We start from the raw sequence: 12,997 nt of genomic DNA on the forward strand, positions 1-12,997 counted from the left end.
TAAGAAGAACGTATTACCTACACAGTCTTTTTGCCAAAGTATGTCAAATCATGATAATACAATAAGGCACAATAAGACAAATCATGGTAACACAATAATACAAATTCAAATTCAGGGATATTTGGTTAAACAAATGACCTAGACTCTTTAAGAATATCACTGTCATGAAAGATTTTTTTAAAAAAATAAGCCTTAGGCACTGTTCTAGATCACATATAATGTGTGATTCCCTTTTAAAATGAAGCTGTAAAGGACATTCTTTGGACATTGAGGGAAATTGTTCCAAGTATGATTGTGATTACTGTATCCTAGTTATAGAATGTCCTTGCTCTTAGGAGAAACAAGCTGTAGTACCTGGAGGTGAACTATCATGACGTCTCAACTTACTTTCAAACAGTTCAACAACGACGAAAAGTACGTAAGACATACACACACACACACATAATGGGATGGATAAATAAGGCAAAATTGGAGAACCTATATAAAGGGTACAGAGGAATTCACTACTACATTTTTTCTATAGGTCTAAAACTTTAAAAATAAAAATCTGGAGGAAAAATACACATAGCTGTTTAGAAAAGAGAATCCTTATCTTTTAAAAAATATTTATAGGAAAAAAATGGTATCTGTGATTTGTTTCCAGATAAATCAATCAGGGGGTAGGTGGGAGCAGGACCATAGATAAAAAGTAGGAGTGGCTCACGAATTAACGAGTTACACACCTTGACAGCGGGGATGTGAGGGTGAATGGTATTGTTTTCTATGTCTAGGTATGTTTGTAACTTCCATATAAAAAGCTAAAAACTTATATATCACCAGATTATCACCCAGAGATTCTGATTCAGTAGGTCTAAACTGGGACACAGTACTTTGCACTGAGCAAGCAAACACCCCAGGCGACTCTGGTGCATCACCGATATGCTCCCACAGGTTGTACGTGGGTGGAAAACCATGGACAGGAGAGACATGTACTTAGCTCAGGGAGAGATGCAATAAGCAGGGGCAGGAGAAGGAAGCAGGCAAGCTAACTTCTGAGGTTTAAAAAAAGGAAAGTATAGTAAGAAAGTCATCTGGCCTCAGAAAGGCCTTAGGGCTCTGAGCTAGTGTGAAAGCTATGTAGACCCCTCCCCAGCTTCGTCATCATTGCCTGCTCCTTCAGGACCTGTCGGCCTCATCTCTGGGCAGGAGAAGCCAGCCTTTCCACTACCCAAGTGGCAAGTAAAGGAAGTCTCTGATCTACTATAAGGGGAAGATATGCTCCTGACATTACAACTAGAGCAGTAAACACTGCCTCCCCATATTACACATGGGGAGTGAGATTATTCATGGTAGTGAGATTTCACTATTAGTATAGGGACTTCTGGGGCCAAACAGCTCAATTTGACACGAATGCAGGAACACAAAGGTAAGTTAGACCCATGTACACAAACTTTACCAATCAACCAGATTACAATCAAAGCTTAGAAAAACAAAAATCTCCTGGTAAACCAGGATTTGCCTCTACTGGGAGAGACACCCCTGATACTCAACGAAAGTAGAAATCACAAAAATTCTGCCATCCAACCACCAACTCTCATTGTTTAATGTGATTACTGTATATTGACGAGGAGATTTTTTGTTAATTTATGACAAAAAGCAACAAGAGGCAGTGTGTACGGAGTTAAATGCCGGGGTTCAATCTCAGCACCATCATTACCAGCAGAGTGGTCTTAGGCAAGTCACTTAACATTTCTGTGCCTTGGTTTCCTTATCCTGTTATGAGGGTGAAATGACAATATATACAACAGGAGTACATGAAAAGCTTACAGCAGAATCTGGTACATAGGAAGCACTGAGCACTACATAAATGTTAGCTCTAAGTACTGATGTTAATGTTATTCGTTTAAAGTCCTGAGTTGAGTAACTAGTCTTATACAAAGCAAACTATACAACGCACAGTTATTTTTTAAAAATCTATAGTGAGGCAACAGTTAATATAATTTGTAAAATCTCAATTTTATACATACAATTGCAACATCAGAAAAAATTAAAACACTGATTTCATTACTAGATATATATTCTACAGAAACAATAAAAAAGCTGAGTTTTTAAAAAATATAGCTGAATACTATGTATCAGGTTAAAATGAATTAACTAAATTTACTTACATCACACCTTAGATAAGCCTCAAAATGACGTAAAGTAAAAGCAAGTTGTAAAGGTAAGATACAGTATACCATTAATGTAAGTTTTAAAACAAAAACAAATTGTTTATAGATGTAGTAAAAGTATAAAAATATGCATGAGAATGATACATGCTAACAATGGGGTAGTGGTTACCTCTAGAGGGAAGAAGGGAAGAGAGGAGGGGAAAGAGGTGGAATGATGAGACTTTGGAACATCTAAATCCTTTATTAAAAAATAAGATGGAAAATAAAGAAATTTAAAAAAAAATGGAGATATACCAAACGGCTTATGGAGATGGCAAACTGTTGAAGAACTTAAATCAGAATGGTGAGTGCATGAGTGACCTTCAGATTGTTTTATCTTTTCAGCATGCCTTGAAATATTTCAAAATCGAAAGTTTAAAATTAAACCTTTTTTTTTTTCCTTTTTCAGGATTTTATTTGGGAAGTGTGTACTTCCAGGACTTTTTCCCAAGTCAAGTTGTTGTCCTTTTCAATCTTAGTTGTGGAGGGTGCCATTCAGTTTCAAGTTGTTGTCCTTTCAGTCTTAGTTGTGGAGGGCGCAGCTCAGCTCCAGGTCCAGTTGCCGTTGCTAGTTGCAGGGGACACAGCCCACCATCCCTTGCGGGAGTCAAACCCGCAACCTTGTAGTTGAGAGGATGTGTTCCAATCAACTGAGCCATCCAGGAGCTCAGCGGCAGCTCAGCGACAGCTCAGCTCAAGATGCCGTGTTCAATCTTAGTTGCAGGGGGCAGGGCCCACCATCCCTTGCAGGACTCAAGTTGTTGAACCGGCAACCTTGTGGTTGAGAGCCCACTGGCCCATGTGGGAATCCAACTGATAGCCTTCGGAGTTAGGAGGACGGAGCTCCAACCACCTGAGCCACTGGGCCAGCCCAAAATTACAACTTTTTTAAAAGCCAGGAATTTACTAATTAACTCCATGATTAATCATGAAATGAAATGCCACCAATCTTTAGCTATTCCATGACTGACTCGATCTGTCTGACCTCTGAAAACCACAAAAGAATTTATACCACTGAATTTGAAAATAAACTATAAAAATAGAAAAACAAAAGTATTATGATTCAATTAATTCTAATTCTAAACATATATTCTAAGAAAATAAGCAAGTGAACAAAGATATTCATCACAGTGTTAGTATTAAAAAAAAACAGAATCAACTTAAATGTCCATTAATAGGGAATTAGTTAAATAATGCTACTTATGTACTGTGGAGTCATAAGAAATACGGTTTATGTCTATGTTTAAATTATTAAACAAAAGCGATAAACACACCCATATCCCCAAATCCTCCTCCTCCTTCAGCCTGGATAACTCCTGAAGTTTGTCTTTTATTCAAAGGTGCATGTATCCTTAAGAGGAGCACTAACAGATGCTCAATAAATGTCAACTTAAAAAGAAAAAAGAAAAAAAACAATAAAAAGGAATGTGCAGTGTGATCCTATTTAGAAAAAAATGCATTGAAAGTACACACATTTCCTTCCACGTGAATTGAAAAGAAAAGTCTCAATTATACAACAAAACGTTAATCATGGTTAACTGAGTGCAGAAATGGGAAATGACTGTTTTTGCTTCCCTCCTCCCAACTTCTTTTATTGAAAAATAAACTTTTCAAGCAAGTAAACTAAAAGAGGAACACATTTCAATCCTAGCATCACTTTTGCATTTGCCACAATTATGTATCGGAAGCTCCTAGGGAAAAAATGGCCTACGCAGATCAGTATTACTCTATTTTAGAGAAGGACACTGAAAATGGTATGGTCATACTTTAAAGGTTTATCCAAATTTTTAAGTCCTCAATTTAATCAGTGGAGTACAACAGATAATGGCCACAATTTCCCAAGTATATCCCAAATAAAAAGCTATATTGTTTTTGCTATTTGATTGAACAAGCTGATCAACATATATGGCAACTGAGCAAAAACTGAGCAGCTTTTATGTAAGCTGCATTTATTGATTTATTGCCAATCTCTATCCATTCCCTTTGACTGTTTTTCTTTTATACCACCTCCCCATAGCAGGGCCATGGCAGACATCAGGTTTTCAGAGTTGCTAGACTGTTTACCCAACAATAAGACTGTTTACCCAACAAGGGAAGCCCCCAACACCAACACTCACATTATTATAAATAAACCTACTTGCAAAAGTACTCTCCAATTGCAAATGGTAAGACCAGGTTATGTGTGGGGCTCTTGGAAGCTGTAAGCAGGTGGGAGAAAGCCTTTTGTAATGAGAGTAAACCACCCCAGGCAAGTTGTTCTGAGGTCTGGTGGCCCTCCCTAGCAGGTGTCTGAGATAAATAAGGCTCTGAGAAGTTAAAGACCCAGAATAATCCCCACAAGCAGGAACATACACCGGGCACAGGTATCCACACTGGGAACAGGGTGAACTGCTGATGGACTATCATGAATTCAAAGGGAAAGATGACTTGCAAACGGACCCCTGCAGTGGTGAGCTGCTGAGATACCAAGGTACGGCTGCTGAAGACTGCACCTCAAAGCTTTTGAGAATGAAAAGTTCCTTTGGTTGTCTTCACACCACAGTAACACTCCCTGTCCAAATCTTCTCCCAAAAATAACCAAACACGAAAACAGTCCTGGGCTTGCACAGCTCTCTTCTTTTAGTCCAGGATCCAGTCTATATATAAATGTCAGAGATGACTAACTCCTTCCCCTAAATACCAGCAGTTTTGCTTCTTCACACACCACCAACTCTGTCCTTCTCAGATCGTCCTATTTATTTATTTAGATAAATTTTTACAGATGAACGGGAGGCAATTAGTAGTAACGTGAGATATAAAGGCTCATTTTGAGGAGAAAAGTGAACTGTAACTTCTCACCGAATATACCACGCATCAGTTAAAAGAGTCACATTGATGGGTAATTAAGCATGCTCTCAGAGGAGAGCAGAGTTGAATGACGTGAACACAGACATCTCCAGACAGTGCAACATCAGATTTGATGCAAACACTGCTAGCAACCTAAATTCATTCTCAAACTGTTTTCAAGCGTGCTAATCAAGACACATCCTTCCCCTCAACCTTGAAAAAACAACAAAAACAGTACCTGCATACACAGATAAGGCTCCTGGAACATCCAAACCAATTCATAGAGGCACCCAACCAATACAGACACATCCTGTTTTCTCCCCAGCTCCCACCTTCTAACACTTCTGGCTTGCCTATGATTTGCATTCGCTGGGAAGCAGTATTGAAAAGGGGTTTCAGGGATGAAGATAATTACCTACTACCATCTTTTTCCTACAAGTATTCATTTTAATATGCATAAAAGGACTCACTATGGTTACTCTGATGAATAAAATGTATGCATTAATTTTTAGTACAGTTTGTTATGTTAAAAGAATTGAGTATGGTTGCATAATTCAGTGAATGTACCATAAATCATTACACTGCATACTTTAAAATGGGTGAATTATATAGTATGTGAATTATATCTCAACATACCTATTCACAAAGAGAAGAGACTGATTATTTACAGGGGATACTGAGAAAATTAAAAACACATACTGAAGACACTGGAATTGGAGGTATCAACATGAGCACAATGTTTTTACTAGATACATACAGAAATACAGATTTGTGTGTGACTAATATACACATACATATATTTCTTAGCTCTGTCTCCTGAGTGGGCCTAGAAGCAGTAACATTATAATAGCAGTAGGCAAACCTAATGCCCAGATCTTGGCAAATCTAAATACCCTTCCCCTTCATTTAGGGCTAATCTAAAGCCCTAAATGAAACCAGGGCTTCTCAGAGAAATGGTTGACTCCAGGGGTGGAGTAGGCAAAACACAGGATGAACCTAGAGCAGGGGTGTCCAAACTGCGGCCTGCGGGCCAACTGCGGCCCATGATCCATTGTTAATTGGCCCGCAGCAAATTCCAAAAATATATTTAGTTTACTTAAATAAACCAGGTGAGGCAATACGTACTTCACCTCGAGTGAGTGGCCCGGCTGTTTGTGTATTTTACCGCATAGGGCCCTTGGTGAAAAACGTTGAAAAAAGTTTGGACACCCCTGGCCTAGAGCATCTTTTTGTACCAGAAAGTAAGGAAGCTTTCAAAGAATGACAGGGACATAGTAAAAAGACACAAGAACTAGAATAAATGGGCTCCCACTGGCTCAAACTGAACAATGATCCCATAATGAAATAAATACATGAATGCAGACAACATCTTAGCCAGGTGATAAACGTTAACACCGGCAATGAAACAAACGGACACCATGCAACTCCTACTACCGTACGAGGCAGCGAGAACACTTCTGTGACAGTACTCTGAAAAAGGCATCATGAAAAGGATCATAAGACAAACTCAAACTGCAAGGCATTCTACAATGTAACTGGCTTGTACTCTATACAAATGTCAAGGTCATGAAAGACAAGGAAAGGCTTTGGAGAGAAATAAAGGCAACATGAGATCTGAATTAGATTCTAGTGCAGTTGGAACAACAGGCGAAACTTGAACAGGGTCTGTAGATTAGATATTGGATAGATAATTTCCTGATTTTGATGACTGCACTATGGTTATATGGAAGAATGTCCTTGTTTTTAGAAAATACACAGTAAAGTATTAAGGGATAAAAGGACATCCTGGCCGGCTGGTTAGCTCAGTTGGTTAGAGGCGGTGCCCTTAACAACAAGGTTGCCAATTTGATCCCCACATGGGTCACTGTGAGCTGCGCCCTCCACAACTAGATTGAAACAACTACTTTACTTGGAGCTGATGGGTCCTGGAAAAACACGCTTAAAATAAATAAAAGTTAAAGAAAAAAAAAAAAAAAGACATCCTGTCTGCAACTTAAATGATTGAAAAAAAGAAAACAGAAAATTAGTGTGTGTGTATGGGGGGGGGGGGGGGAGGACAAATGATAAGACTAATTTTACCATTATTAACCAAATATCAACAATTAGAAAATCTGAAATCTGAAGAAAGGGTATACAAAAGCTCTCTGTACATTTTTGCAACCATTCTGTAAACCTGAAGTTATTTTAAAATTAATATTTCTAATTTAAAAAGGCAAAAGTAACTCTAAAAGACCATCACCAAAAGGCTTTCTAAGGAATCTATGGTAAAAAGGGAGATGGTCCTTGCTGATTATTAGCCAACATCAGTTCTACCTGGGTACTCTAAGGGGAGGTGGGGTGAGGACAGCAGGAGACATTATTAAATGATGACACGGAAGAATTAGCAATGTTTCTTTCCTATGACCTCCTTTAAACTCCAGTCAGCTGCTCCCTCACTACCTTAGGCTCAGGCAAACTGTATTCATTTCAAAACACAGTTTTTAGGGTAGCTCTACTCACTGGTTAAGAAACTGTTTAAATGGATACTGGTGTAAATACAAGTAATTGTCTGAACTAAGTAACATCAAAGACTGTATAATAAAGAAAGACTGCTTTCTTTATTCAGTGACCACAATGCAAAGAAGTTACTGAATGGTTTACAGTCAAACTGTCTTTTATGCATTTAGTTAATGACAATATCATTTCATTGTCTGGTTCTGTAACACACTGATAAATTCACACTATAGCATTTGGAGAATAAAGTAAAATAGAATTGTTGTGTACTAGCTATGGTTGTGGTCTTGTCTTGTAATTATCATTAAGAGTGTATCCTATATTCTAGGCACTGTCATGGTGCTGAGCAGACAAAAGACTAAAGCAGGGTCCTTGGTTTCAAGGCGTTTACAACACAGTTGGAGAAAGATACATAAACTGTATCTTTTACATAAACTGAAAGAGACATCACTGTCCAGTGACGGGTGTAATGGCAACAACAAGGAGAATTTCAAATATCTAGACAGAAAATACAACCAGGAGGAAAGCTTCCTTTAAAAGAGGCATCCCCTGAGATAAGTCTTGTAGGGAGAACTCCCCAAGAAAAGTAAGTAGAGGCAAGTCATTCTCAACAATGAGAACTGGATGGGTAAGTGACCAGGAGTCCTGAGACGAGTCTAAAGCACAGAGTGGGAGGGTGTGGGGGACTCAGTAGAGCTAAGCAAGGACCACTTTATGGAATTTTTTAACCCATGCTAAGGAGCTTAATTAAACCCTAGTTTTTAGGTGAAGAAGACCTACAAAAGGGTTTTACGTGCAGGAGAGACAATTCAACCTTCATTTTAGATCAGAGGGCAATAGTCTGGACAACAGAACTGAGAAATATGCATGGAGGCCGTTGTCACAGCCTACGCAGGACATGATGAAAGGCTGAACTAGAGAAGTGGGAATCAGATGGAGGAGGGTCTAAGCCACAGGTTCCCACACTTTCTAGCCACAGCACCGAGTATCTCAGTAATTTTTTCACAGCACCCCCAGACCAAAAGAATGCCCCCAAATTAAGTAGTTAGGTCCAGCAATTTAATAAGTACTTATGTCCTAACAACTTAGTGCCTGCTGGTCCCTGTGTAACGCCTCCAACGTTGCAATTGATTAAACACCATCACCTGTATTTCTTCTACAGCGATTTTGTATGATGCTGGCTTTTCATCTCAGGAACCACTAAAATACAGCTCCAAAAAGATATGTGGTCATAGAAAGGAATGAAATGATGTGGTGTTGAAACTGTGAATACCTCAGCTAGCAGTTCACAGGACGTCTGACAGATGTTTCCCTTGAAAATCAAAAATATCCCACGATGACCCTGTGAGTTTGCTGCAATGTCCTGGAGTGCTTCAGTGCAGTTTGGGAACCATGGATATAAGCCATATTTAAGAGGTAAGAATCAGGCTGGCTTGAAAACTGACTGGATGTGCAGGTCTCCCAGACCTCAAGCTCAGAGTTCTGAGTGGGTAGTGGAACCAGCAAGAGACAAACACACAGAAGGGGGCAGACCAGGCTGCAAAGTCTTTAGGGATAACAGTGCAAAGGGAAGAAATGATTCCAAATACTGTCTATCTACAAATATTCAGGAATATTCTCGCTTCGTTTAATGAGAATTTTATAGAGAATGAATGAAACCTCATACGCCGAGATTTCCTAGAGCCAAATAGAAAGAACATCCTTAAACCACATCACACAAAATTTTATCAAGTCAGTAGCATGGTGCTTCAATTTTAAAGTAAGCGAAGTTAAGCACACGTAGTGTCTCTCTCTACCCCTTTTAAAACAAAGAAATTGCTACATATTTTAAATACTGTTATTCAGGTGCTGACTCTTCCTGTTATTTTGCTACATGTAAGGATGAGAAAAGCAACGTATTCCATTTTAGGAAAGGTTTTAATGAAGGGAAGGAGAGGAATAAGTTAAATTCATAGCTAAAATTAAATACATCCATAGAATTACCCAGGATGTCTATGTTAATGCCATATTAATATTAATCCTATCATGGATCATCTAAAATAAACTGTTTTTTGCCTTTTTAAGTTTCTATGACCAAGTCTGTTCCTGAATCACCCAGAGTACAGATATGTGAGTATACTTCAGATGTGTCAGTGATGAGTGGTTAGGATGAATACATTAACTAAAAGCATTTGAAGCAACAACTCTGTTCTGGGTAATAAAATGTGACGGTTTTACTCAAGTTGGCTCTGACTGTTAACACCAACCACACAGAGTCCTAACACCCTTGCCAGCCCTCAGAATGGCAGGCAGCACAGGGCCTGGCCTGGGCATGCCCAAATGTCCACAGGCGGCCGAGTGACTTCTGAAAGCTACCACAAGTTTCATGTGGTTAACAAGACAGGATTTTGGTACCTTGCAAAACGTGGGTAGGATGAGATGGGGGAACAGAAGATTCTATTCCTTGGGCTGCTTCAGTACCACTCCACTGTGAGTGTAAAACAGTACTTTCAGACTCTCCCTGGGAGGCAAAGCTGGGCTACTCTGAGGGCAGCACTCTCAGTCAGTGCCATGGAAAAGACTCATCTTTAAAAGACAGAAGGATGCGCACAATGGGAGACGGAGAGTTAGCGACCATTGAAGACAAGTCAACGATTGATAACAGGAAGCAGTAAACATTCAAGAGAAAGCCCTACAATACATTCCTGCAGCTTCTGAACAGATATAGGTATTTCACTGTGAGTCAAGAGAAGATTAAATTTAAAAACGAGGGACCCCACCTCGTGAGAAGTACCCACCAAGACACTTGAAAGGGATCACAATGTGGCTCTTGCACTGCTTTTTGTCCCTCCGACACCAATTATCCACACTGACTGGCTGGTTGGCTTCCATCACATTATTGATCTGGAGCTCTGGATACATCTGCAAGGGAAAAGAGCACATCCACAATTAAATGGCTTGGTCCAGAATAAATGGACATTCACTCGCAAGTGAGGATGAATATCTATGTTCAACTCAGTGTCACCATTATCCTTTATAAATCTCAAGTTCCACTCTGCTGCCCCTGGCTCCAGATAAACTCTTCAAGCAAGAAGATAATGTACAGATTAGTTTTCTTGTGACAGGCAGATTTCTGACTACCTCTAATGCATTCTCTTGAAGAAAGGAATCTTTAAGGACATAGAAAAGCTGCAAGCTTTTAGCTCAATAAATCTATCACGTATCAAGGCCACTTGCAGGGTACAGGTAAGTAGCTGAGTTCATGAACTAAAACATGTTAGAGGCAAGTCTATAGAAATGTCTGTTAATGAAATTATAGAATAATGCTTCAACCCTGGCCCACAATGCTAGTCTTGGTTATGTAAGAAGTTCACACATCTTATATCCTTTTCAAGGTCACGTTTTGACCCCAACCAAGTTAATCAGACCTGACATGATCACTTACAGCAAGTGGAAAACACAAGCATACACATGCCATGTTTTGCTTCACATCTTCCCATATTAAGTGGGAAGCCAAGAGAACCAGGCTGCACTTCCGCGGTGCGCGTCAGGCTTCTGCAGTATTCCTTCCTGAAAGAACTGAAGTCCACAGCACACACAGGCACAGCCTTTGAGAAGTCTTAATCATACCATACACTTAGAAACAAAAGGCCCCGTGTGCCCGTCACTAGCAACTTGGTCTTAGGTCAAGGGAAGAATGACAGAATATCCATTTCGAAGGCAAACAAACAGGTTCAAATTTGACCCAGAAAAAAAGCAGTTTTAACTTTCTGGTAACATTCTTACCTCCTGACAGTACTGAAGAACTTCTTCTTTTGTTCCAAAGCAGCTCTTCGTGCCTGTTGGGTCAGGTTCCCATTTCCCAGTCTGAATGTTCACATGCATATTTAACTTCCCACAAAACATTGCTATCTGAGGCTCAGCAACAGCAAATCCTGTTCCAGCATTGGCTGCAAGAGCCTACCAAACGGAAAGAAAAAAACAGGTTTACTCCAAAAAGGCTGGCACAAGGGCACAGGCATTCAGGTTTGTGACAGTAGAACTGATCTTCAAAAAAATCTTCACTGTTTACTATTTTTATCTTCATAAACAAATCCTTCTCCTAGAAGGTAGGCCAGAATAAAAATGACCTTTGGACATATAAGATCGAAGTGAAAGGGCAATGGGAAATCTAACTCCTACTCCCCATCTGGACACTTCCAGCTTGGGAACCTAAAATCCAACTATGGTCTCTTCTAATACAAGCAAATCTACTTTCCATTCCTTAATATATCAAACCACAAAAGTATAGGATGGGTAAAGTTCCAGTAAATTTTACTCAATTCATTCACACAACAAAATTTTATTGAGTAAATACTATTATGCAAAGCAACAAGCTAAATGCTTACACAAGGGTAAGCAAAATGTTATGGCCCCTGCTCTCATGGGGCTTATGGTCTAATGCAGGAGACAAAATTCACACCAAAAAAGTGTGATCACATTTCCAGACATCTTAAGAAGGAAAAGAACACAGCAGTGAAGAAGCATATGAAAAGGGACTCTGCCTTAGGCTTGGTAAGGTGATCAAGGAAGCTTCCAGAAGAGAATGGCACTTGCGTAGATCTTTGAGCATATGTGGAAAGAAGGTGGGTAGAGAAGGGGAGGAAAGGCATGCAGGGACAAGACTAGACAGTCTAGACCAAGAAAGGATTTTGATCTTTATCACTAGAAGTGTGAAGAAGTTTAAAGCCCAAAGTTAGTATTTTCAAAATGTAGCTCTTATGCTTTCTCTAGTTTCAGGGTAAACAGACTGACTGCAGGGGAATGGCGCAGGAAGCCGGAGTTGCAGAGTCCTAGAGAGACACACTGGTAGCTTGGGCTCAGGCAGGGTGGGTGATGAGGAAGACGTCACGTCTGGCTTTGATGATGTCAGTTATGGAAACAGAACACTGAGGGATTTCGTGAACAATTTTATTTCGTGTTAGGTAAAAGTAATCAACTGCACAGTCTGTCTTTGACTAGTATTCTCTTCTTTGAGAAAGACTGTAGCTATTAACAGGTCACAGGTTACAGGTGAGAACTAACATCTAGGCATGATGACAGTAAGGCTCCCGCAGGGTCTCTTGCACTAGAAAAAACACAGGCATCCCAGCATCCAGAAATATGCCCACACACGGTTGCATCCACAGGGGACTTTTGTGGTCTGCCCTAATGTAAAAGTTCTTTCAAAATAAAAATTAAACAGCTTTTTTTTTTAAATGTTAACACTTGGGGGGTGGGGGGGTGAAGGCAGGGTTAGATTGTGTGGTCTCTTATATTGTTCTTTTTAAAAAGAGCAATGAACACAAAATGGTTTTCCTATATCAGCAAGAGTAGATTTAACTTAAAACATAGGGGAAATGTATGCTTTCTAAGCAACTCTTACTGATCTACGCTGATGGCCACACAGATGTGAACGATCCTTCCAATCAGGAGGCTACATTTGATTTTGAAATGTATTGTGATCCTTTTCCAGGACAGATGTACCACCT

The 12,997-nt window shown here is 39.6% G+C and overlaps 1 protein-coding gene across 4 annotated transcripts in view; it reads right to left on the minus strand.

Moving 5' to 3' along the window:
* APLP2 (amyloid beta precursor like protein 2) overlaps positions 1–12,997 on the minus strand; it is an 84,079-nt gene that overhangs the window by 24,158 nt on the left and 46,924 nt on the right. For all 4 annotated transcript variants that reach the window (XM_074321639.1, XM_074321638.1, XM_019713973.2 and 1 more), the window contains exons 2-3: positions 11,274–11,447; positions 10,286–10,409 (exon numbers count right to left, since the gene is read on the minus strand). In XM_074321639.1, coding sequence (XP_074177740.1) covers positions 10,286–10,409; positions 11,274–11,447 — 298 coding nt within the window. The remainder of the gene's footprint in view (positions 1–10,285; positions 10,410–11,273; positions 11,448–12,997) is intronic.

The sequence above is a fragment of the Rhinolophus sinicus genome, linkage group LG16 (genome assembly GCF_036562045.2).
Source record: "Rhinolophus sinicus isolate RSC01 linkage group LG16, ASM3656204v1, whole genome shotgun sequence".
NCBI lineage: Eukaryota > Metazoa > Chordata > Mammalia > Chiroptera > Rhinolophidae > Rhinolophus > Rhinolophus sinicus.